We start from the raw sequence: 27,500 nt of genomic DNA, 5'->3' as shown, positions 1-27,500 counted from the left end.
CATTAGATGAAGTGTCCTTGTAGAAGCTGAGGGGATAATAGAAGTTACCAGAAAGTCGGCAAACATATGCAGATATCTTCGATGATGAATAATTAGCACAGAACACGACACCAAGGCATCCTTGCCTCCTCGCTCTTGTCTGTGTTGTCTAGGGCGGAAGAAACCACAAACAAAGAGATTTTACTTTTGGGTTGTTTTTCCACTTTTCGTATGCGGGGTTAAAAGTAAACACCCTGGTCACCGTGCATATTTCTCTATCTCGAAGAGGAGGAGAATTGATTCACTCACTCTAGGGTTTTCCCGCTCTTTTTAGAATCTGCGTTTTTTCCTCTGTTTTAGTGACAAGTGGGGGGCTCCACCTAGATGTATGATGGATAGATAAGGAAAGTTTGATACAGTCCACTGGGTAGGCTGGTAGACTGATCTATCCAGCATACATCTAGGTGGACACGCCCACTTGTGATTTTCGGCTTGTAATGGCTAATCACACTCACCTGGTGGCATAATATCACCACAGTGGCCGTGTCCCAATTCAGGGGTTTCATCCTTCGAAGGACGCATTTGAAGACCGCATACGTCACAGCGGCGCGTCAAGTGCTGTCCCATTTCGAAGGGTCCTTCGAATGCGGCCGAGATATGCAGCCTTCGTTTCCCAGATTTGAAGGACGCATCGGATGCATCCTTCACGGCCCAACGTATCCCAACATTCATTGCGCGTTGGATATTTTTTCAGAAATGGCGCGGAGAGAGCGGAAGCAGCAGCTGCAGCGAATACATATTTAATGACAAAACTATGTAAAAACATTTTTTTTTATATAAAAGTAAGGTTGGGACCATTTTAAATATGTAACTTTATTGTCAAAGTTCAATTACATTAACGCTAGACATATAACGTTAAACTAATTAACGTTAAGCCAACGTCCTCTCTTCCTCTTCACCCGCCGGCTCCGGCGGTGAATCTTCTCCCACTCCTCCAATAAAAGATAAAACATAACCAATAAAATGATAATTTCTGGCTCCATATATCTCCTCCACTGTCCGGTTTGAACCGCAGCTGTCAGGGTTGCTAGGAGACAGGAGCGGCGCGTGGTCACGCAAGGTAAAGGACGTTAACGGCTGGTTGCGCAATCCGGAAATGCTCCGTAGGCTAGACCGTCCCATTCCACAATGCTCGTTCGGCCTTCGATGCAGCCTTCGCGGTCTACGAAGGCTGCATCCTTCGAAGGACGCATCCTTCGAAGGATGCATCCTTCGAAGGATGCAACCCCTGAATTGGGACACGGCCAGTGTTCTTTGTTTCTTCACCCGAGGGTTTTCCCGCTCTTTTTCTGTTTACACAAGCACAAGAGCTTGAGTCCAGATGCCTTGGGTCTTTAAGGCTCTCATCGCGGATCCAGTCACACACAAGTTTTCTTCACGTTTTAGTTTCTCTTTGAAGGATGACTTTCACACGCTGAATTGCTTTATGTGAATAATGTGTCGATTCAGTGCTGTGGTTTCATTCTACCACAGGATGAGAGCTGCGTATTTTGTGACCTCACAACTTTGACCACGTTCAAATATGTTAGCACGTGCAAAAATAAGTGCGCTATTTTGTGGTTTGTGAGAAAATCCTATTGAACTAATCGTGAATTACAGTGAGCCTGTGTACACAGAGGAAGTCTTATCGGCTAACTCTATCACACTTCCATTCAGCCTCACCCACTTTAGCTGGAAAAAGAAGATCCAATCTATTCTCGGATCGCAAAATACAAAAAAAAAAAGAATCTGCACCAAAAACATGAAAAAAATAGTCTTTGATAAAATATTAATTCATCTGCTTTTCTTCTCACATCGAGAAGAAACCCGCAAACAACATTGCCAGTTGCTCAAAACCAAACAGCATTCTGCCACCATCAGGGCCCCCGCCTCGCCTGGTTACCGTACCGCAGGAGGAGCGAGGCTGAATCGTGTGATGCATAGCTTGGCGGAGGTCGTGTTTTTTTTACCAAGTTCTTATACTGCAAATCAATGTGCCGTCTTCAGTATTAGATTTGCAGGGGGGTAGTGGAACCACCATCACAGTGCAGACACCCACCTGACCGGTCCTTAATCACCAGGTTGAATTGGGATATAGCATCACTGAACATATCACTATCAGTATATACTAGTGAGCCAATAATATTTGTGAGCCAATTAGTGAGCCAAAAGCTTATATGGCTTTAGGTGGCAAGCGCAATACCAACCCTACTTGCCACTAAATAATCACCATTTAATCAGCTCTACGAGCAACCTAAATCTAAAATCTAGTATTAATTACTAGTAGTAATGTCACAAACGAGAATGTCATAAATGCTATACGCCTAATAGTTGATTTACATATAAACTGGGAGCGCTCCACACACACACCCTTCAAACTGATTTGGTTCCAGGCTAGTGACCGCCACAGCTGTAGGTCAGCAGCTGCTTTCCGACAGACCCTGAGTTAATGGCGTACCCGCCTTCTATTTGGCTCCCCTCAAAGGCTGCGGTCGTAGCTGAAAAACCAGACCGATCGCGTGTAACTCACCGCTGACTGATAACCAAGCTAGGGATGGCCATGCGAAGGCCCGCGATCATGCCGGTGGTGAGAGACTCCCTCATCTCCTAATGCGGTCAGTGGAGAAGAAGGGCGGGATGGAGCCAATGACCATGTGAGTGGTGTGAGTGTCAGCTCTTGCTCAGAGGCTCTTTCACTTTTCGCTTTAGTTTGAGGTGTATCCGTGTTTTATTACATGGGAATCCAAAGGGGTAAAAAGACAAGGTATTCACCACCATGGTGATGGATACAAGCCCACAAAGAGATGAATAACACCCAAAATATTGTTTTGGGATTAACTTAAAACACGCAAAACTTAATGTGCTAATATTCTATATTTTTTTAGGATTTCGTTTGATCGTTGGCGTTTTACTCTTTAATTTGACTCTGGAAAGTAAAAGCGTCCATGACGTTGTTATTTACCCTCAACTTCCCAATACTTCCCCGCGCTAAACATCCAACCGTTTTATAGTCTGTGTTGTTCGCTGTGTCCCGGGCGCATACTATCGTTTCCGTGTGGCTGACTCAGTAATTCCTTCTCGTTCCCATGGCTACAGGGCGGCCCAGCTGCCTGCTCTATGGCCCATCTGGAGACGGATCTCTGGCGGGATGGAGAGGATGCTGCGTCGCCCTTGGCGATCCAGGATGGAGACCCCCTCCTCCAAGAGCTGCCCTTCACCCCGCTGCACGCGCCCGTCCTCACCCTGGAGACGTACAGGCCGAGGTGCGAGACCCCGACCCCAGGCCCAAGCGCTAGCCTATTAGACAGGGCTGCCAGAGGAGCATCTTCTGGTTCTGCCATATTTCATCCATTCTTTCATAGTAACATGAGCACGGAAAACACAGTTTGACAGTTGTTTCTTTAAATGTCTTATTTATGAGTTGTGGCCTGCTCAAGGGGAATGAATGGAAGGTAAAAAATGTAATTGCCTCACATTAAACACTGTTTTTTTAGTAGGTAGCTAGCAGATGTATTTGACGGTGGGTTGAAGTGGATATTAAGTGAAGTATGTATTTAAAGAGCTTTTAAGAACTTAAGCCAGTGATTCCAGAAGTTGGTCTCCATCAGTGAATTGTTGGTAGTGTAACACTAGATCCGTTCAGATAGTTCGGCCTCAAGCTGTCTCTCCCAATGTTCGCAAAGCGCAATACACTGGCAATTACATTTGATGTTGTTGCTGTTCACTCATCCGTGACAAAAGACACCTCTGTTGAATCCAGCAGTTTGGTAAATGTGCGTTGTACGTGCTTGTCTTTTGTTATTGTGGGCTTTTTATGGAGGTCCGAGTCTGTGTTCAGCCTGCGGTTACCACAGTGTTCACTGTAAGGCCATTGGTGGATCCAATCGATTGGCTCACTAATTGGCAGATTGTGTGGTGGCTAGCATAGTGGGATCAATAGGTAGTATAATTGAGCTGACAGACAATTGAGTAGCCTGCTTTGAGTCCGCTCTTGATGGCCATTTTGAGGGTTGATCCTCACTTTGTCTAGACTTGGCAGGATACGGACTTCCGTGGCGCGTCTGAGCGATTACCCCCCTCCAGCTCATACAGCTCACTCCTGTGTGGCATTTCACCAAAGCCTGAAATGCACTTCTACAGCTAGAGATAAGCTTTGTTGAGGGAGGAAGCTAAATAAAAATAAAATCCAGTTTAATTGTCTGAGACCGCTCTGCTCAGTTACCCAGAAATTTATTTTGATATATCCTTTTTTTTGTGTGGAATGACCTACTTAATTGCCAAACTTCAGTTCAAGTTTTGTTGCATATCTTGATGAAGATCTTTTTGAACTTAAAATGACGGCCATAACATTAATCCAGCGCTGCTGAATAAAGATAGAACTTGAAGTGAGAGGGAAAAGTGTGAAATTGACAAAGCTGTGACAGAAGACAACTGATAGCGTCTGCTCTGCTGTCGCCCCAAGGTCTCAACTCAGACCGGTCTAGGAAGTTCCTGAGATGTATGCTAATAAAATAGGCCACCTAATAAACCCAGCTACAGGGTTGCCAACTCTCACGCATCTAGTGTGACACTCACGCTTTCAGCATCAATCTCACACTCTCACGCACACGCAAGAGATATCATGCCAAATAGCCCATCTTTGAAAAAATAAAAATAATAATTATAAAAATAATAATAATCAACAATAATCAACTTTTTTCCGTCCATTCACTGTTGATCACTCACTACTAGACCACAGAATATACAGGAAACATGCTCGTTAGATCTATCTATCCATCTATTCAGACCTACTGCATTGTGCACCTTTCTCTGTCGCCGCTCCCTTCTTTTAGTTGCACGTGAAACGTTTTGAGTGAAAGATGCGCGTTTGGGAAGAAGAAAATAAAGTCTTGGTTAAGGTCTGAGAGTGCAAATAAATGCCTCAAACTAGTGCTGTCATTTTAAAATAACAATGTTACTGTTGTTTTTTAAACGCAATTAATGCGGACACTCCACTATTTGGTTTCATTTACTTACTCAACACTTACAGCCAGGGTATCAAAATGAACAAGAACATCAAATGTGCATTATGTGATTCCCAACATTTGAACAAGAGAGAAAGATGGCAAAAAGATACCTCAAAGAGCTTTTCAGTGAACTTCTCTTAAATGGCATGATCCTTTCCAAAAACTCTTCTGGTCTCCCTCCCTCCTTCCATGTCTTCTGTCTCTCTGCCTCTCTGTGTGGACTGTGGACCTTGTTGAAATTCAACTAGAAATTGTTAGTTTGGTGTTACTTAGCCTATATTTTATTTATATTGCCTATAAGTGCCTTTCGAGCTAAACACGGAAAGAACAAGTCAATAAAGGCTCAGTTTACTAAATCTCTTGGATTCTAGAGGCTATATTTTAATTAGGATATAGTATTTAAATTCTGATTTAACATTAATTCCATGTTGTTACTTTTCAATATCAGTCATTAGGCTAAATAAAATCACGTTTGGCAATGAGCGGGGTCCAAGTAACCTATTCTCGCAATATAGACCCTAAAGGTTTTCGCATGGTTTGACAGCCCTCCTCAAAACAAAATTACAAGGTGTCTTAATGTAGTCTAGGCTATCAACCAATAACCAAATTACTAAACTAATTAAATGCCATTTCACACTGTTACCTTCTGTTAAATTCCTTCTTTCTGGGTCAGACTGGGAATAAATTCTGAGGTCTTGGTTAAATACATATCTATGGCAGCAGGTATCAGTATACAACTGTGTTCCCATGTCAATGCATAATTAAATGCATGATTAAAAAATATCTAAACACATTTTGAATGTCCTACATTAACAACTGCCTCTGGCTTTTATATAAGCCTTCCTTCGATTTGTTTATACTGAGTAAACGAGGACTGTTTTGTAAAAAAAATTGGAGTCTCACTCCAGCCAAAGTCCCAAAGTTGGCAACCCTGTAGCTACGTAAATGTTAGGGCCTTATGGCCGATAGCTAACTTGACATACACAACATTGGGGCGGCTAGCCTAGCCTGTTTGCTAACTGTCAGCGTTTCTTGTTGAACTGAACTCCATGATGATGTTAGCTTGATTACAAATGCAAACATTATCGCTCATTTTCCTGCACTTTATTTTTAGCCACCCATCTGTGCATTGCTCTTATCGTCCTCCAAAATATTTGGTGTGGGGATGAAGACTATAAGTTATGGCTGTAACTATGCATTCTGGGAAACAGGTGGCCACTATGATTAGATTTAAGTTTCAATTATGCAGAAAAACCCTGAGGGAGCAATTTGGCATCCGCTCACTCCCTCATTAACATTTTTTATCTAGCGCCTAGATAAAGCTAAGATACGGCCGCGCTATACAGTGTTCATATTCGCCTCCAATCCAAAAGTTTCTGGGTTCAAACCCCATTTGAACACACAGATACCTTAACCCTTGTCTACCTGAAATTGTACTCACTTTGGAAAAACATGGCTCCTAAATAGGAAAAAGTAATGGGGGGTAAATCCTGTAGAGTGTGACCCGTCAATGCCTCCGTTGATCCACCACCTCGGCTCTCCCGGTCAACAAACCCTGTCCTGTCGTTCCGCTCCAGTTCCCATCCGGTCGGCTCCAGGAGCTCCCTGGCCCATCTCTACTCCGCCGGCTTCCCAGACATCCTGGACCGTGACGGGCGGCCCGCCCTGGTCCTGGATCCCGCGGACCCCGTGCACTACGACCCCGGACGTGAGGAGGCGGACCCCCTCCGGGGCCACCTGCTGGTGTTTCAGTTCCTGGCCTTCACCAGGTGGGTGTTGCACACCACACTTTGTGCGCTACCCCCTTGACAAAAACAATCTGCTGGTAATGGGGTCTGGGTAAAGCTCATCGATCGTACTGTGAAAGTCAAATCAGGAGCATGATGGTTTAGCTGGTATTGATGGAGAAATGTACAACAATGTACTACAATGTAGTGTGGCATAGTGCCTGCCTAGCTTCGAATAGTAGAGCATGGTGTTTACAATGCCAGGGTTAAGAGTTTGATTCCCGCTGGGGTGTCCCGTTCTAAGAATGTGTACACTTAGTTGTGAAGAATGTTTTGGAGAAAAGCTTCCGCCAGATAGTTTAGAGGAATACAAGTCCTGGCAGTTGTTCCAACCCTTTTTTAATTTTCTCTCCTGTTAGGTCACCATGAAATAGTTTTGGACGGGTGTCTTCTTAAAATGGAGTGAAGCATTCTTGGCCTATATGTTGTTATTCAATATACTGTAAACAAAATGTGTTATTCATCAACATAATGAAATCTTGGCACATATGGTGCTTTCCCTGGCCTCACAGTAATTTGGCAATAGATTTTTGACTGCTTTCAACAAGGTAACATGATGCAGAGGAATCTGCTGGGCAACGGTTCCAAGGACACTGCACCTCATTTTGTGCAGTATATACTGTATATAATATACAGCGAGGTGATTTATGGACTGGATATAGATTCGCTTTTCATTTTCCCTTTTTTTCTTTACGCTTCTTCAATACGTAGCCAAGAACCCTGATGCAATCGCCCCTGCACTTCAGCTTCTCATCAACAAAGCTTGATTTACATCTTGCCAACATCTCATGCGTGTGGATATCCAACGCAAGTCAAACTCGGGGCCCCGGCCCTGGCGCACGCATCAAATATCCCAGCAGCTACCAGCGTCCCTGTCATTGACGCTTCAAGTCGACAACCCCCTACTCATCACCATCCCCACTGCCAACACTGGCTCCTAGCCAGGGTGGGCCTGCCTCATCCTCACACAGTGGGGGCGGCGGGTGGGTGAGGTGGTTGGTGGGTGGGGCGTCTTTGTGTCCCTTCTATCTTGTTGTCAGCAGCTGTCAACAGTTTGATAAAGCCACCTCACATCTGTCATGTTCAACACCATACAACGTCCCCGCCTGCGACACCTCAGGTTGACGTGCGCTCGCAAAAAAGTCACTCTCCCTCTTTGGCGCCGCATTTCCGATTGAAGTCGAAACCGACGCTTTTCAAAGAGTTTGCGTGCAGATTTTTTGTAAACTTTTTCGAAAAAAGGATTTGTTAAGCAAGCTTTGAATTAGTCAATATGTTAGTTATCATATTCCAAATATTTACTGATATGAATGGGATTAGTAATCACAATTATGCAGAAAGTGTGCACAAAGTAATCCAAAATAACAAATGTCAATCCTGATCAAGCGATATAATCAAAGCTTGTAATATAATCATTTTTCTCTCCGTTTGTCACACACTCTGATCAGACTAATGAAGATAATGACTAATTTGTGCAGAGGAAAATGATTCCACTAAATTTTTGTCTCTCAAAAGATTAGCCTCATCTGTGTTATCAAGTTTTCATTTCCAACGCGTCGGGAAACGCCCAGGCTGCGATAATGTAGCGGCCCTGAAGTAAGTCTACCGCTTATCTGAGAGGAGAGTCTACGCGTCACTGAACCCCAAAGTAGAGGATCAATGATGCTCAGCCGACATTTTTTTTTCCCCACTCGCTTTCAACAGCGCAAATGACCCATCGCCGTTTCGCTTTCCATTAACCCAGAGGCCTCTTTGTGGAAAGCTGCAATGGAATGAGAGAGCTTGAAGGGCCGGGTCAGCCCAGAGTGCGCGACATTCAGAGCGGTCAAGTACTCGACACACACCGTTTTGCGGCCCTTTTCAGTCGGGGGGCTTAGGGGCTAACCGTCACAATGGCGGCGAGCTATGGGGGGGGGATTGGCGAGGGCTGTGGTCGTGTTCAATGGACGGACGGTCGTATCGTGGCGATGAAGAGAGAGTTAAGTCGTTGTTTGTGAGTGTGGTCATGACCGCTATGTTTTGTTCTTTTTCTCTCTGTTTCTCATCAACGGCCACTTCGGCCTCCCTGCTTTTAATCGTGCCACACGCTTGTGGAATCCAGGTTTTCCTGTTTCTGTTACATCGTTGTAAGTTTGTTGTTGTTGTAAATCTTCGTGCTGGTTGTCTTGGCTAGGGCTCTCTCGCAAAGTACATGTGTTGACCTCAATGGTTAAATTCCTCATACCCCAAACTACAAATGCTAAAATACAATTGAATAAAAACCTACGGGTACTGACCTTAAGAACGAGAGCTCCGAGTTACAACTGATTAAACTGTGTGTGCCATGCATATGCTCCGGGCCTTACCCTTGGAGACTGAGCTGAGGAGTTCACTCGTAGGGCACGGGGCTCAAAGCAAAGGGGGGGCTTTCAAAGTGTAGCTCCCAGGATGCTCTGTTTTTTAAACAGATTTAGATGTCTTCTGTGATCTTGAACAAAGTGATTTTAAGTGACACTGACACTAAAATAATACCATCGGTTTGAAAAAACTGGTGTAAAATCCAAGGTTTTGGCCAGTCTTCCAGTTTGGGTGCGTTCTACGCTGCTCTGAACTCGAGTGTGTTGTTTTTGTAATTTCACTTGTCATGCAAAGGGTGACGACGTTGCCAATGTGTACAGCTCTGTTAGAGGAATGGTGGCTGCTTACGGTTTATGGTTAAGCTTCTCCGACAATTATATTATAACGCCTCAGTCAGTCAGTGGCACATTTGATATACAGCGCGCAACAAAGTTTCTGTAAGTGTTACCATGGTTATAACACCTCCCCCTCCTTACCTGGCACTCTCAAAATATCTGCAAATTTACAGCTAAAAACAGCTAAAACAGCTGGTCCAGTGACACTTTAAAGGTCAGGAAGGTGAGATTGGAATGAGACACTGGGGCAAGATTTCCATTGCAGCGGGATTGTCGACAATCTAGGCTTTCCAGTGAATGCCAGAAGTATGAAGGCTGCTCTAGAGACATCTAGGCTGCCATGCATCTCAGCTGTAGAACATGATGAATCTACAACCAGCCCATCTAGAAGACATGATCAACCAATGACAAACACTGCATGTGGCATCTATCTGGCAAGACATCCAAGGATTGATCTTGGCACAAGCTTTAAATTAAGGCCAATAAACGGGATAATGTTTTTTACTACACTGGAGCATCCAGCATCACAGAAAAATCCCTGCGACCATGGCAACCGTTTTCTGCAGTCCATTAGGACAGCGATGCACCAGGGCCATTAGGGAGTGCAGATTCAGAGGCCAGTTTAAATCGACCACACCGACCTCCCTGATTGGCTGGCCTTTCATTTCCCATTATGCCCTGCATATCTACTCTCATATCTCAATACACGTCTCTTTGATGTAGTCCTGTGTGCTTTTCGTATAGATGTGTTTTCTAATGGAAAAACATGAAAACATATGAAAACTTGTCCTTAGTAAAGGGAGTGTGTTGTGTGGAAAAAAAACTGTATGGCACATGAATAGGAGAAGATTAAGGGGGGACAACGAGAGAGAGGGAGAGAGAGAGAGAGAGAGAGAGGGAGAGAGAGAGAGAGCGAGAGAGCGAGCGAGAGCGAGAGAGCGAGCACGGCACCGGGGCGTCCGACATTCCCGGGAACAGAGAAGAACATCTGTCGAACCGCGGCGGGGTCCATACACGGCTAGAGGCGGCGTTAGCGGCGGCGGCATACATAAGACCCAGCGAGCGACCATCGTCGTAATCAGTAGCCCTCGACGTGGCGGCTTTAGAGAATGAATATTAATGCGGCGCTCCCCTCTTTCGCCCGAGACGGGGGCCGTGAGCGGAGCGTCGGGAGCAGTCTGGGTGTGTTTTTTGTCTCGGTGAATGGCCCGCTCTTCTTCCCGCTCCTTATTAAATGTGCCGTGATTGATTGCGCGTCTGCACTTTGCCGCGGAATAGGGTGATGGGAGGAGGAGGAGGTGGGGGGGTGGGGGGGGGCGAAGTGTGCTTGTTTCCATTCGTTATCTTCTCGGTTGGTGGTTAATTTATTCTGTGTGGATGTTAGGATTTGCTTGCTTTCCGGCGGAGATTTGTTTATTTTTGGGGCCATCATCAATGCATGTCAAACACACACACACACACACAACCAGACTCAACATAAACACACACACACACAGACAACGGCACACACACACACACACACACAACCTACGCAGAACCACAGCACACAACCACACACACACACACACAGACACACACACACACAACCTACGCAGAAACACACACACTCACAACCTATGCAGAACCACACACACACACACACACACACACACACACACACACACACAAAACGACTGAGAACCAGACAGACACAACCACTCACACACACAGACCATCACTGCATGACAGACACACACAACCAGACACAACCACGCAAACGCATACACCCACCCACAACCATCCACACACACAACCTCCACACCCAGACACAACCGCACACACAAAATCCTACACACGCAGAACCACACACACACACACACACACACACACACACACACACACACACACCTTCAACGCATGAGATAGACACAGACAAACGCTCTCACAGTGTCTCGCACTCACTCACACTCTTGCTCACAGATAAGCTCTCTCTTTCTCTCTCTCTTTCTCACTCACTCACTCACTCACTCACACTCTTGCTCACAGATACGCTCTCTCTTTCTCTCTCTCTTTCTCACTCACTCACTCACTCACTCACTCACTCACACTCTTGCTCACAGATAAGCTCTCTCTTTCTCTCTTTCTTACTTACCCACTCACTCACTCACTCAGTCACACTCTTGCTCTCTCTCTTTCTCTCTTCTTTCTCTCGCTCACTCACTCACACTCTTGCTCACAGATACGCTCTCTCTCTTTCTCTCTCTCTTTCTCACCCACTCACTCATGCCCTCACTCGCTGCTTCAATGTGAAGCTGCAGAAACACCCAGTTCCCCTGCATCCTGAATCCCGGCTCACGTCCCCCCTCCCCCCCCTCTCCGTCTCTTGGCAGGGTGCTGACGACGGACGCTGACGCCGACTGGCCCGAGAGCGTCCACTTCACCTTCCAGTTCTACCGCTTCCCCCCGGTCACGTCGCAGCGCCTCACGCTACAGCAGCCAGGGGCCCACCAGGAGGGGGCCCCGCGGCCGGCCGGCCATCCCTTACCCTGCGTGCTGTCCCCCGTCCCCCACGACACCGCCGCCAGTCCCGGTAAGGAAGGGCCCAACGCCCGGGAGATCATGCATCGTCTCTCACTGGACCCCCTCTACCCTACCCCCCCCCCCCCCCCCGCCGCTGGCGGGAGGGCCGAATGATTTGTCAGGCGCGGGACGTCGGCCCGGCCAGGTGGTAAATCACCTTGAGTGTCGCCGTGCAGAGGTGTGGCTCTGGGTCCTGGGGGAAGGAACAGTTGGGAATGCTTGTTGCCACTGTTTATTGTGGTTGGGCCACGTGTAGGAGGTGTGGGGATTAGCAGTAGTAGCAGCATAGAGTGGAAACAAAATGCATGAGCAATACTATTACTCTACTAACCAATGCTATTGATCTAGTACTTTGATGACCAATACTATTACTATACTAACCAATACTATTGCTCTAGTACTTTGATGACCAATACAATTACTCTACTAACCAAAACTATGGGTCTAGTACTTTGATGACCAATACAATTACTCTACTAACCAAAACTATGGGTCTGGTACTTTGATGACAATACTACTTTGATGACCAATACGATTGGTCTACTAGACCAATGCTATTGCTCTATTACTTTGATGACCTATTACTCTCCTAGACCAATGCCTGGATGTGGATGCTACTCTTGGTCCAGTGTTTTGGAAGCAGTGAGAGTACAGCTCTTGGGGACCAGGCTGTTGACACGGACCAGCACTTTGAGTTCTGAATAGTTAACGTGTCTCGCAAGTCATAGCCCCGACACACTACACAACGTTTAAAAGTCGTCTGACGGCCGTACTGCACACAGCGCTACACGGGCGTCTGTCTTGTCGCCGGGTGCGTAGAAGACGCTGCGGCTTCCCCCCCCCCCCCCCCCGACATGACTGATCTGTTACAAGATGTTTCACATGGAGGAGTTCCCGAACGAGACCTGCCCGGTCTCCAAACTACTGAGAGCACGCGCACGGGACGGGAAACTGGGGTTGTTTGTACGTTTGATTTGCAGCGCGGCAAAGAAAAGGAATAGGATATGAAGGAGATGCTACAAAGTTGGTTTGTGCTAGATAATAAAAAAAAAAGATTGGTTGCAATGAAAACGGGAGGTGGTATGGGAGGAAGGAATGTCTGCTGGTTTTGGTGAAGGCGTTCCCTCTCTCCCTTGTCTTGGACAAGTTGGCTTTGTCGGCTGTAGGTCGACGCCGCCGCCGGCCGCAACGGCCTTTCGCGGTACAGGGTTTTGGCCTCCCCAGGGTATTTAACCTGCAAGGCACCTCTCAGCGTCGGTGTCGGCAAAACCCTCTCCGATTACAAAACGACACAATCACCGTTCACGGGAGCATGCCTCTGAGCCGGGGCTTTTGTCTACACTTCTGTCTCCCGAAAAATGAACTCGAATGAAGATGAAATGTGAACTCAGCATTCGTCTCCCCCTTGAATGCTGATCGGATGCCCCCTTCCACGAGCCGTGCAGGCTCTGTGGGACCCAGCCGCTCGGCTGTAGCGCTGGGCCCCCCGCGCCACACCTCGCTCTGCCCCATCAGCCATGCAGGACGCTCAGCCATGATGAGTGATGATGATGGGTTTGGGTGTAGCGTCTGATGAAATGGAAGCTTGTGATGCAGTGTTATGTCGTGTTGAAGAGTGCCGCATCACACTGACGCACACGCACGCACACACACAATCACTCAAACACACACACACACACACACACACACACACACACCATCTTTGCAAGACACACACACATCCACATTCACCCACATACACACGTGTGTGTGTGTGTGTGTGTGTGTGTGTGTGTGTGTATGTGGGTGGGCCACATACACACACAACTCAAACACAATCACTCACACACACACACACACAATCATTGCATGACACACACTCATCCACGTGCACCCACAATCACACACACACAACGGATGCAAACACACACACACACACACACACAGACATAGTCCTCTGCAAGTGTGTCTCCATTGTAATCTCTTCATCTTTTCAGCCTTATCACCCCCTCCACTGGCACCCCCATACACCCCTCTCCCCTCCCCCACCCAGCCTCTTGTGTATGTTATGTCGTCTGCATTTCATGTGAAGCACTCCCCCGTGTGTAGCCTGAGTCTCATCAAAAACGTTCCCATGCCTCTAACAAGCAGACTTCACCTCAGACGCTTTGCCTTACCTGTGCCAAGAGAATTGCCAGAAAGTTTCTGCGTTTGAAACTGCCTCCTGTAATCAAAATCCCTGTGACGTCTTTAAGAGAAAAGTTTTTGCGTCTCACGTCGGCTCGGGGCTGTTTGTTCTTTGTTCTTCTACGCCCGGCCCTTTAGTTGGATATGTTTCCCTCTACAAGATCTGCGTGACGGTGGCCTTAAAGCTCAGAGATATTGAAAGCATCAACAACGCTCCCCCCACCCGCTGTGTCTCCGCGGGGTTCCTATCATGAGGATATGTCAGATTCTATTGCAGTTCAAAGGAGCCGCTGTCCAATCAGACTCCTACGCTGGCACAGCGCCGTGATTTGTGCACCCATCAAACGTATTGTTAGGCTGCCCCCATCACGATCATTACCCACGGTCCACGGACTGTAATTAGACCGTGTTCCCCAAAAACATGGTCACACACTCAAGAGCGAGGTGGACACAAAATGATTTGTGTTTTTATTTTGCAGACACATTTATCCAAAGCGAATTGCAGTGATTAGGAGGCAGGCAGGGGTGAGGCCTCTTACTCAACGCACACACACACACACACACACACACACACACACACACACACACACACACACACACACACACACAATTCGCTCGCTTGCTCTCAGTGTGCTGCTGTCACACACTCACAGAGACAAAAGACACGCAAAAATACAATCTACGCAATGCATATCTCCATGCATCTCCAGTCAAAGCGATTCTATGGAAGCACGTCGTGGGAGGGTATTTGTACAATGATAGCGGTTCACAGTGAGCTGGCCATCACTTGAAGTTCACAAGCCCCCTCAGTGAGAACACAGAGCCAGCCTCTGTTCTGAGCCGGGGTGTGCAAAAGCTCTTTATAAGGGAGAATGTGAGGCACAGTTGACAGCGCGTGTCAGAACACCAGCTGTACCATGCTGCCTGACATGCCAATTTGAACAGCAAAGGGCATCAAAAAGTGTGTGTGTGTGTGTGTGAGAAAGTTTTGAAAACTACAGAGGCTTGCATCACGGTGTAATGAAAGAAGAGGGACCATAATTAAGGAACGCTCAAGGAAATCCAGAAGCGTGACACAGCCCCAGATTAGACAATATTGTGGTTCTGGTAATTAGCCGGCCATGTGGCCACTGTTTCATTCGCTGCGCTGTAACTGCACAGAGCTTACCGGTATTTGAAAACTTTTTCTTGGCTTCCTATTTTTAAGGGGATGTGCATTCACTTCTTAAGTGTTGGTCCACCAGCCACCAAGCCTAACCATGATTTATCACTCGACTTAAAAGACTAGCTTGGGATGGAAAGTGTGCTTCATGCTTCATGTGGAAGAAAGGCAGAAATCAGAAATGCCTCTCCTCAGTCACTATCGGTATTTAGTATGTAGACACTTTTATCCAGAGTGATTTATTTGTCGGGGCTAAAGCCATATGGGGGAACGGTGGGCAAGCACCCTGACCACTACTGACTAGACTATCCTCGACCACATGCTTAACAACTGAAAAAGTTGTTTAAGAGGATCTTATCAGTTCTTCACATATAGATCTTGACTTATTACTGCTTCCTATAGTAGATCTCTTCTTATTGTTTGTTTGTATAGTAGATCTCTTCTTATTGGTCCTTTGTATTGCAGATCTCTTCTTATTAGTCCTTTGTGTAGTGAACCTTCTCTGATACCAAGGCTTTGTTCAACATAGCTTTGTTCAACATAGGTGTCTCATTATCCAGGCATTATCTAATTCAAAGTACAGATTATGTATGGTGAAATGGCTCTCTTGACTTTAAGTGCAGGTGGTGCCTTGGTGAGTCTGTACCCCACAGCAGGGGGCTAAACTGGGCTGAATGATGCAAGCAATGGTCAAAGATTTCCTCTACTCTCTGAATGGCATATGCATGTGTGTGTGTGCACACGTGTCTGTGTGTGTATGTGTGTGTGCACGTGTGTCTGTGCGTGTGTGTCTGTGTGTGTTTGTTCAGTGTGCACGTGTGTGTGTGTGTGTACGTGTCTGTGTGCATGCACGTGTGTGTCTGTGTGTGTGTGGGTGTGCACCTGTGTGTGTCTGTATGTGTGTGTGGGTGTGCACGCACGTGTGTGCTGCTCAGCCTCCACCAGCTGCGGTGATGTACTCCCCTGCTGTGCGGGGTCTCTATGCTGTTTAAATATGCAACACTTTATAGCGTCCGGAGGCTCTCCAAACTTTGCATTTGAAATACCTTTCCTTCCCCCTGTCTTTTGTATTTATTATCACCCTCTGACATGCACATTATTTTAACTTCAAATCATTTCATCTTCCCATTTTGGATATTTTCATTTTTATTTTCTATTAGGGCCCATTGACTTCCCCTTCAAATGAGTTCCGATAGGCTTCTTATTGGTGGGCGTGTACATCTGAGGGTAAGCGTGGTGATTGGTTGATTTTGGGGATGCGGGGGCTCATCCAAAATGTATGTTGCTGGTGCCCGCGGTCAACCACGGAGTCAACTAAATATGTACAAGGGTTTGCGGGGAATATCCATTTGAAATGGGTCGTTACAACCGTCCCCTCGTTCCAGGCGAAGCGTAAACGCTGGTTCAATCGAGTTGAGTTGAGGAACAGAGATTTAAATTGAAAAGGCAGAAGAAAAGCAGAGTTTAGGAACCATTTGGAGAGGCGATCTGTTGAGGTGATCTGTGACAGCTGTCAATCACTTTACAAATACAACAGCGACAAGTTAGGGACCATCATTTGCCCTTCAAAACACCATGCGGTTCTGTCTAAAAGCAAATATTTGGTTTGGGGTCCGTTGCCAGCTCTCGCTCTCGCAGTGATTCCCTGCTAGGAATCACTTTGCGTCCGCTCGGACTCACTCACTTTACCCGCGGTCGTACAGTTTGGCAAAAGATAACCCGGCCATGGGATAACCGACCAATCAGTGTGTTCCTGCGCCGGCGGTGGACTCTGAGGTGAGGACCTGCCAGAGGTGTTGTTAAGCAGCGCAGCGGTGCAGCCGAACGCGTCCAATATGTTCCTCTCGCTCACATTACCCTGATGAAACCTGCACAGGGCAGAACTCCATCAGCCCCACCGACACGCAGCGCATTAGTTCTCCGTGTGCACGTGTCTGTGTGTGCATGCACGTGTGTCTGTGTGTGTGGGTTCGCATGTGTGTGTGTGCACGTGTGTGTCTGTGTGTGTGGGTGCGCATGTGTGTGTGCTGAGCCTCCACCAGCCGCGGTGATGTACTCCAGGTTTCCTGCTGTGCGGGGTCTCTATCCTGAGTCCCCCGAGCTGCTGTTTAAATCTGCAACACTTTATAGCGTCCGGAGGCTCTCCAAACTTTGCTTTTGAAATACCTTTCCTTCCCCCTGTCTTTTGAATTTATTATCACCCTCTGACATGCACATTATTTTCACATCAAATCATTTCTTCTTCCCATTTCATACATTTTCCTGGTATTTCCGCAGGCGTTTCCTCCATCCATAAATAAGTAAATAGGCCATTTTGGATATTTTCATTTCTATTAGGGCCCATTGACTTCCCCTTCAAATGAGTTCCGATAGGCTTCTTATTGGTGGGCGTGTACATCTGAGGGTAAGCGTGGTGAAGGGTTTATTTCGGGGATGCGGGGGCTCATCCAAAATGTACGTTGCTGTTGCCCGCGGTCAACCACGGTCACCGCGGTTACGAGTCAAACTAAATATGTATAAGGGTTTGCGGGTAATATCCATTTCAAATGGGTCGTTACAACCGTCCCCTCGTTCTAGGCGAAGCATAAGTGCGGGTTCAATCGAGTTGAGTTGAGGAACGGAGGTTTAAAATGAAAAGGCAGAAGAAAAGCAGAGTTTAGGAACCATTTGGAGAGGCAGCGAAATATGCCGGTAGCGGTGCTGTTGAGGTGATCTGTGACAGCTGTCAATCACTTTACAAATACAACAGCGACAAGTTAGGGACCATCATTTTCCCTTCAAAACACCATGCGGTTCTGTCTAAAAGCAAATATTTGGTTCCTACCCTGCTAGGAATCACTTTGCGTCCGCTCGGACTCACTCACTTTACCGGCGGTCGTACAGTTTGGCAAAAGATAACCCGGCCATGGGATAACCGACCAATCAGTGTGTTCCTGCGCCGGCGGTGGACTCTGAGGTGAGGACCTGCCAGAGGTGTTGTTAAGCAGCGCAGCGGTGCAGCCGAACGCGTCCAATATGTTCCTCTCGCTCACATTACCCTGATGAAACCTGCACAGGGCAGAACTCCATCAGCCCCACCGACACGCAGCTCATTAGTTCTGTGTGTGTGTGTGTGTGTGTGTGTGTGTGTGTGTGTGTGTGTGTGTGACAGCAACACACTGTTTTATGGAGCTGCACCACCCTATGCTCCGATTTTTACTGGTGTGGTTGTGTGTGTGTGTGTGTACGCTTGTACACACACACACACACCCACATACACACACACACACACACACACACACACACACACACACACACACATACACATACACATACAAAAACACACACACATAAAGTAGGATTAACAGACACATGGACACATGTTAACACATGTTAAGACAGAGGATGGGGAGAGCCAGACAGACAGACAGTTTACTCCAGGCTGCAACGGAGACGTGTACAGCTGGGTCCTTCATGTTGTCCCTCCGCTCCGTTCTGTGTTGTTCTTCATGTTGTGTTTCCATGGCACCCCTCCTCCTCCTCCTCCTCCTCAGCGGCAGCACCTCGGGGCCGGAGCTCCCTCGCTGGGCTTCCCCGCCCGCACCACCTGCTGGAGCCAGGCTAGGGAGGGGTGGCTCTGCTGGGGCTGCTGCTGCTGCTGCTGCCTCCCTAGCCTGTCTGGAGACTCAGCATTATGTAACACACACACACACACACACACACACTGTCTGTGTCTCTCTTTCCCGCTCTGTCTTTCACTCTTTGTCTCTCTCTGTCTCTCTCTCTCTCTCCCACCCCCCTCCTCTCGCTCGCTATCTCTCTCTCTCTCTCTGTCTCTCTGTCTCTCTGTCTCTGTACCTCTGTCTGTCTTTCTGCCTCTGTCTCTCTGTCTCCCTGCCTCGCTGTCTCTTTGTATCTCTTTGCAACTCCTTCCGTAATACTCTTTCTTCCCCTCCCTCTCTCTCACCCTCTTCCTTGCTCTATCTGTTTCTCTTCTTCTCCCACTCTCTCTAACCCTCGCATTGTCTCCTTTTCTGTCTCTTTTTCTCCTTGCCTCCTTTTCTCCCACTATCTCTATCTCTCTCTCTTTCTATTCGTTTCTCCCTCTATTTTTCTCACTCATGCACTTGCACATAAACACACGCTGCGGGGCAGAACTGTCAGTTCCTCCTTTATCATAAGTGCGTCACACACACACACACACACACACACACACACACACACACGCACAAATAAACACACACACACACAAACACCCTGCCTGGCTCTACCTCAGATTATCTTCCTCTCCCTCTTTAGTTCTTGCCTCTCTCCCTTTCTCCATCCCTCCCTCCCTTTTTCCCTCCCTCCCCTCCTCACTCCATCACTCCCTCCCTCCCCTCCTCACTTCCTCTCTCCCTCCCTCTCTCCATCCATCCCTCCCTCCCTTTTTCCCTCCCTCCCCTCCTCACTCCCTCACTCACCCCCTCCCTCCCTCCCCTCCTCACTTCCTCTCTCCTCCCTCTCTCCATCCATCCCTCCCTCCCTTCTTCCCTCCCTCCCTTCCTCACTCCCTCTATCTCTCTCCATCCCTCCCACCCTTCTTCACCCCCCCTCCCTTCCTCACTCCCTCTATCTCTCTCCATCCCTCCCTCCCTTCTTTGCTCCCTCCCCTCCTCACTCCCTCTCTCCATCCCTCCCTCCCTTCCATCTTCCCCATGTTCTCTCTCAGCCACCCGCCCACCCTGCTCATAAGCCCAGAGCATGCTGGGAGAATTAATGGGCCAGGCAGGAGGAGTCAGCAGGTGGGTCTGTGCTGAAGGGAGGGAGCGTGAGAGGAGGGGAGTCGAGGAGAGACAGTGAAAGCGTTGGCAGAGGAGCGTCTCAACGGAGAAAACATTTTCCTGCGTGTCACCGGGAAGGGAAAAACAACACTGTTTTCCTACCCCGGCTTGTCTTTTTTTTCTCCTTCTTGTTTTTGTTGTTGTGTAACTTCTCGTCTCTATCTCCCCATGTCTCACTCTGTTTAAGCACCTTGTCCCCGATGTACGGGCTGCGGCACTGTCTCCGCTTCCTAAATAAGTTTAAATCCCAGGAAATGCAAGCATGTACAGGGAACATCCCAATTTAGATTCCTTAAAGGCAAACCTTCACACCCTCGGGTTCCTACGCTATTTCTGAGTACCGGTTCACACGAAAATCACGGCCTGCAACATCAGGTCATCCACCAGTCACCGGTCGGTGAATTGGCGTTCTCTGTTAGTCCGCACATTTTTTTTCGGAAGCAGAGTTGATGTTGATCTCTTATTCATGACACGTGTAGGAAGCGGTACTCTCTTGTATTATAAAACAGCTTCCCCTTTAAAAGATAGTTGGAGCAGGATCCCCCAGAAGGCCGTGCAGCGCTCGGCTTGTTTTAATGGGAGACTTGGGTTCTTGTTGACACTGTTCAAGTTGACAACAGGGGCTTGAGTCATGTTGTGAGCTGGGAAACATTAACTGGTCATAGCATGCATTTTGTTTGCTTCTTCTTCCTTCCAGTCGCCGAGCGTCATTCGTTGTTTATCTTTTGGTTGTTGCCTGTGTGGTATTTTCAAGTAGGCCGACAGACGATAGCAGGGCATTATTGTTAGCTGCCGTTAGAGAAAGGGTCACAGGAGAGAGAACGCCACGTGACCAGATTTTCTTATCATGGTGAGATATTAATTGTGCCGGTATCGACTGAAGGACTTAATAACATTTGATTAAGATTTCATCTCAACGGATTTTCACAACGGAAATGAAACAGGAGATGCATTTCTGAATTGTCTTGGTAATACTTTATAACAGAGTTAAGACAGATGATTGATAAATGCTCAGTCTACCAGCTTATCCAGTGGGCCGTACCAACTGGTAAGCCAATCTATCCGTCCTACATCTGGCTTTGACACTCGCTTGTGATGTCACTAGAGGGGAGGTTTTTTACATTGCTTGTAACGGATAATGCCTTGTAACGGCTAATGACTAACACCTGGTGGTAGAATAAGGCCCCTTTAACATAGCACTTAGTAATCAACTACAAATGTATATTCATGTTTTGTTAATTAGTGGAACGTTAATTAAAGGCTTTTGAACTAATGTTTAGTTCATGATGCTGAAGACTTATAAAGAATACAAAATTAATTAATAATAAATTAATACTAATTAATACTAAAATAATAAGTTGGATTAAGTTGGATTAATTCATCATTAACTAAAGGCTTATAAATGAATGTTTAGTTAATGATTAAATCATCATGAACTAAGGCTGAATAAACAAATGTTTAGTTCATGATTGGCCCATCATTATCTAAAGCTTTATAAACGCCTTATGACTGAATGTGACTATAGTCACACAAAGGCCCTGTCCCATTTCTCCCCCCTTAAAACTTCCACTTGGTTTGGAGTGCCCTCAACAGTAAATCTTCCACTTCGTTTTAAGCCTGCATCGGACCTCACTACGTTTTGAGGGTTGATTATAAGGGCAAAATAGCACTCCCCCTTGCTCCCTACAGTAATGGGACACCCTACCCCTACACGAGAATGCGCAAAATCTAGGGTTATGGCAAAAATCTAGGGTTAGGAGAGGTATTGGGACGGAGCATAAGTGTAAGCCTTGTATTTTGGAGGGAGGCAGCCAGCTAGGAGGAGACTGTTATATGACTGGAGCCAGAGGGGAGAGTTAGGTATGGGGTGGGGGGGCCTTGTGTCTGATACCTTGGGTGCTTTCCTTCCAGAACACAAGCCACATGTGAGAACGCATCAAGGAGATGCCGCCGGGGTGTGTCTCTCTGTGGGTGTCTCTCTGCGTGTGTCTGTGTGTGTGCTTCTCTCTCTCTGTGTGTCTCTTAGTGTGTGATGGAGAGATTCGAAGGGAGAGTTGGCGGTGTACAAAGAATGATAAAGTTTGACTGTACTTCTGTGTGTGTGTGTGTGTGTGTGTGTGTGTGTGTGTGTGTGTGAGAGGGAGAGCTAGTGCACGCTCCACCAGGCGTATGTGTGAACAGGCGTGCTCCTCGCCTTGGCCTCGCTGGTCTCTTTAACACAGCGGGGACGTCACCGACAGTCCCCATTAGTCCTCTCCTAGCTGTCTGCCCCGTGCACGCACATGCACAGACCCGCACACGAGACACTCACACTCACACACACTCTTCTGGGAACAAAAAACCCTTTGTGGGGACTTTGATGATATGAGAGCCGAGTGGAGGCAACACTTACACACACACGCACACACGCACACACACACACACACACACTCTCCCGGAAAATGAAAATGATGCCCATAGCTGCCAGATAGGGTCAATTATATTGAACTTGTTCAAGACTGAGTGTGAGTTACGATTGAGTCAGTTCCTGTACAAAGCCCCCATCAGAGCCTGCGTCCAAGCCTCCAAGCCTGCGTTTTGCATTCTCAAATTGAATCTCGGCGCTGGCTTAACAATGACTTCATGGGAATTTAATTTACCTTGTGTTATGTGTGCTTGCAACTGTGTGTCTCTGGGTGTGCACGTTTAAGTATGCACTTTGGAGTGTGAGTGAGCGTGTTTGACGTCTGTGTTGTTTGTTACCATTTGTCTTGTTACACAGTTGACACATAAAACACATGTAAAATGGGTATTTTGACTATAAACAGGTTGCGTGAGACATGAACTACAGTTAGGTGCCAGGAAAAGCTTAGATCATCTGAAGATCATTTGAATAAATCAATGAAATATGAATTTCTCATTTTTGACAACCAACCTAGCTTCTTGATAACCAATATCCTCTGTATTAATGATGTATGTATATCTCACCACTCATTTTTTGGAGCATAATACTTTATAGGGATTATAGGATGGTACATATCAGCAAAGTGCTTTCTTAATTCAGCAGTAGTATTGTACATCTCAGCAAAGTGCATTTTAAATTCAGCAGTAGTAGTGTACGTCTCAGCAAAGTGCATTCTTAATTCAGCAGTAGTAGTGTACGTCTCAGCAAAGTGCATTCTTAATTCAGCAGTAGTAGTGTACGTCTCAGCAAAGTGCATTATTAATTCAGCAGTAGTAGTGTACATCTCAGCAAAGTGCATTCTAAATTCCACACTTGAAGTAGCCTGGAAATCCAGACCCACATCTAGAAAGCTGTAGACTCTGGCAACGAGTAATGAAAATGGCCCAACTCGAGGGGCGGCACCAAGCATGCATTTGAAAATATCACTGCATGCAATTGGATAACACTACGACCAATCAGAAGAACACAATGGGTGACATATCCAGACCAGCGGAACTAACCAATAGATAAGACTTGCCGTATGCAATCGGTAAAACAGCAACGCTTTTGGCCAGCCTATATCAGATACACTGATGTGAGTGACTCGCTGAGCAAATTGAAATTGTGCTCTCGCGAGAACTCTGGATTTCCAGGGTACACTTGAAGTGTATTTCCCAACAAAGTCCAACACCAGAACTCTAAGCCAAACAAAGCCAAAGTGCCCAACTCGACTAAGTTGCCGTCTGTGAGATGTGAATGTAATACCATGTCTAAATGATGCTCTAACCAGATCACAATACATCCTATGTGGTCCATATAGTCCTGACCCTCCCCATCCATCCCCCCCACTCGTCCAGGTGGTCCGGGGCTGCAGGTGCAGTTCCGGGTGGACGAGGGCTTCCTGAAGGCAGGGGAGCGGCGCTGGTTCCTGGGGTACCTCGCTCAGCAGACCCTGCAGGTGGACGTCTGGGACAGCGCTTCCCTGCTGCTGGTGGGGTCCTGCTGCGTCCCGCTCAAGGTGCGTGCTCGGTGGTCCACGAATGTTGATTTCGTATTGATTTCTGTGGTTTAAAAGGTGTTAAGTTTTAAAACACTTTCATTAGAACCGGATTGGCGTTTCGAAAATGTATTCCTTGATCCGTGTTCCTTGCGTACATTGAAATGTAAATGTTAAAATGTGTTCCTTAACAACAGCAAAATCAGACATTGTTAACGACTTAACTTACCTGCAAGTTTAAAAACATTTTGACCTGGGATTGACTTTAGATCTTTGATATGCACATATGTAAAGTGATTCTGATTATGAACGTGAATTGATTGCAGGATGGAAATGTAAAATGGAAAGATTCCCACAGGCTATGTTGAGACTGAGACTGAAACGGTTATAGGGCATAAAAGGTTAGCAAAGGCTAAGTTGCACCATCTATCTTTGAACAGGGAAATTGTTGACACTACTGTACGAGCAAATGTCAAGGTTTATTTTTGGTTATAAATCCAAATCTCCCTCCACCACACAAATATTTGACTTCCACCTTTTGAACCTTGACCTTTTAGTCTGAGGTTCAAAGGTCACTCAAGTCTGATGTATTTTCTGTTCAGATGAGACGAAGGACACAGGTACATGGTTGTTTCCACTTGTTTTCGGACTAGACTGCTCACTACACCGGCCCACTGCGGTGCTTTGTCTCGTTGCCTTGGGGGACGCCATCCCACACAGCCCTATGGATCTTTGTAATTACTATTGGAAAAGATTCCTTGTCTCAAATTGATCTCGCCGGGCTTCGTCAAAGCTACAGGGGATTTCTCTGGAAAAGGTCAACCGCGGCCTTCTCCTTCTCCTATCTCCAGGCAAACTTGTGTAATTCCTCCCTGAAGTTAAGAGGAATTTAATTAGTCTAATCGGAGAACCATGCAAATATTACATTTTGTCTGAGGGAAATTAATCCATCACTGAGAGACGGGGACAAGTGGCATTTATTTTTTAAATGTAGAAACCCGGCAGTGGGCTGGCGTTTTACCAGACATTATGAGATTTGATCGCATGGTTTGGTCGTCCATTCAATCTTTAACGTTTCTGTTCACTGTTCTTAGTGAACTAAGTTTCCATGCATAATTTTGTTCCAAGTCTGAAGCTGAATTTAAATTGATGCTTTTTAAAGAATTACTGCCACCACAGTGGAGACGACACCCTTTCGATTGGTACCGTTTTCTCATCTGTTCTTCATAATTATCTCCTGAATTCATGCATTAAGGTTCTGTGTCCGCATGGCGCCTTTTCCTGAGCTCCTGTACCCTCTTTTAAATGGTTTCCACTGAGGAGAGAGTGGTTCTCAACTGGTGGGTCGCGACCCGCTATCTGGTTCTGAATGGGTTGTGGAGTGTGGTCCAAAAAATTATGAATTAAAAGGAATATATTTATATATTTTTTCTTACTACTACTTTTATTTTTTTTACTTCTACTTCTTCTATTTCTTTAATTGCTAGAGTAATGTGCTTTGAAGGCAGGGATGGGTTTATCCATGTTTGACATTGTTTATGTGTGTTTACTAGCCCATTTTTTGAGCGATAAATTTGTATAGAAGTCGGGCGCAACTTAATGACCACGGGAAAATGTGGGACCCAAGGTTAAGATAGAGAGTTAAGGCGCTAACGTGGCTGGTTGCCACGGAAACAGTCAACAAAGTATGGATACGCTGCAGGTTTAAAAAATAAATCCAGCACACAAGAGTCTCTTCCCAGCGCCCAGTGCCTGTGCATTTCCCTTAAGATGGACCCTCAGGGGTCAGGGTTCACAGCAGGGTACTGTAAAAGAGCCTTCAACCTTCATTGGACCCCTGGTCACGTAAACCGTCAGAAATACATTTACTACATGCGCCTTCCGCCCCCCCCACCCCACCCCCCCCCCTCCCCCTCCAGCACATGCTTCGCCAGGGCCGGTCGGCGGTGCAGGCCCTCCACGAGCTGGAGGTCCTGGCGACGGAGTACTCGAGCGAGGAGACCCCCCTTTACTTCGGTGGAGAGGGGGGTCTGAACCGGGGCAGCGGGGCCCACCAACAGAGCCTGGTCAACATCAACACGGTGTGCAGGGGCCGCCTGTACGTGCGCACGGGGAATATCGGTAAGACCACTCTGACGACACTCTTTCACTTTGGACTTTTATTGTAAATTTTTATCCAAAGCGACTTACCGTGAAACTCGGGTGCGTGACACCTGTCGTTACGTAGCAGGTGGGGCGTCAGGGCGTCTTGCTGAAGGATGCCTACAGGTAGTGGTGTGGACAGTGAGGAATCGAACCCAGGACCTTCTGGCTGGGAGTAGAACATCCTTGTCGCTTCACTGTCGTTCAGCTCTGCTCTGCAGTGTTCATGACATTTATTCATTTGAAATAGTGCCGTTTTATTATGGTGGGTTGATTATGTGCTGTACGTTTGAAGCAGAGAATGGTTGAGTAACACTCCATTAGTCCACATTAGGGATGTGGCTCACACTTCTCACCTGGTGTTCTAAAGGCCTCTAATCCAATCTGAAGATGGAGCCTTCGCTCGAATCAGGTCTTTCAAAATTAGACAAAGACATTTTCATAATCACATTATTTCTGGCAAATCGACCCATTTCAACTTGAAGATGCCAGGTTCCCCGGCCGTCTGCCGACTGCATGCTCTCATTGGTACCTTTTATGTTGTCTTTACATTGCTCTTTTTGATAACTGAGATCCTCCATATTTATGATCCCTCACCACTCCAGGTCGTCCAAACTAAACACATGCGTGATCAATGCCCTTCGAGGCATGATATGATTAAAAAGAAAGCAATCACATTGATTACCTCTTTATCAAGCAGGATGGACGAGGATACAGGGAGTGTTAATGAAAGATAAATGTGACTATAATTTAAAAAACTGTGATTGAGTAGAATTACATGGCAAATGAAAAATCTAATCAAAGGTGCACAAGAAAAAACAGCATGTGCAATCAGTGGAGGCGGGGGAGTGCTTCAAAAGTGGTACCGACGTAACAGTGATATGAGCTTCATCACGACAAGGGACGGCCATTACAGGCAGCAGCAGGGGCCGGGAAGGAGCTCTCCATTAGCGCTAGGTAGCTTCTAGAGCAATGTGTCATAGCGCCAGCCCTTAATGCGGCAGTCCCCGTGAACAGCCGCCCCTGCTTCCAGTGTTACAGCGTGCAGACCCCCCCGTCCAGGGCTTTACCGGTCACATGTCCCTCCACAGTGGCTACAACGGCTGTCTCTGGCCTACATCTTACCCTAGAAACCTCACCTTAAGTGCCATTTCTAACTTTTTCGTTTTCTTTCTTTTCTTATTGGGGGGGGGGGGGGGGCGTGGTTGGTTGCTTTGTGATATCTGGGCCACATTGTCCTCTGTGTCCGTCTCTTTTGGACCGACC

The 27,500-nt window shown here is 46.9% G+C and overlaps 1 protein-coding gene across 1 annotated transcript in view; it reads left to right on the top strand.

Moving 5' to 3' along the window:
• nphp4 (nephronophthisis 4) overlaps positions 1-27,500 on the top strand; it is a gene marked incomplete at its 5' end in the record, with an annotated part of 135,139 nt that overhangs the window by 67,103 nt on the left and 40,536 nt on the right. The window contains 5 exons of the mRNA XM_084479769.1: positions 3,115-3,281; positions 6,602-6,793; positions 11,853-12,052; positions 23,953-24,113; positions 26,012-26,190. Coding sequence (XP_084335895.1) covers positions 3,115-3,281; positions 6,602-6,793; positions 11,853-12,052; positions 23,953-24,113; positions 26,012-26,190 — 899 coding nt within the window. The remainder of the gene's footprint in view (positions 1-3,114; positions 3,282-6,601; positions 6,794-11,852; positions 12,053-23,952; positions 24,114-26,011; positions 26,191-27,500) is intronic.

Source organism: Micromesistius poutassou (assembly GCF_964030765.1).
Source record: "Micromesistius poutassou genome assembly, chromosome: 15".
NCBI lineage: Eukaryota > Metazoa > Chordata > Actinopteri > Gadiformes > Gadidae > Micromesistius > Micromesistius poutassou.
The sequence above is the reverse complement of the archived record's forward strand: the minus strand, read 5'-3'. Positions and strand labels throughout refer to the sequence as shown.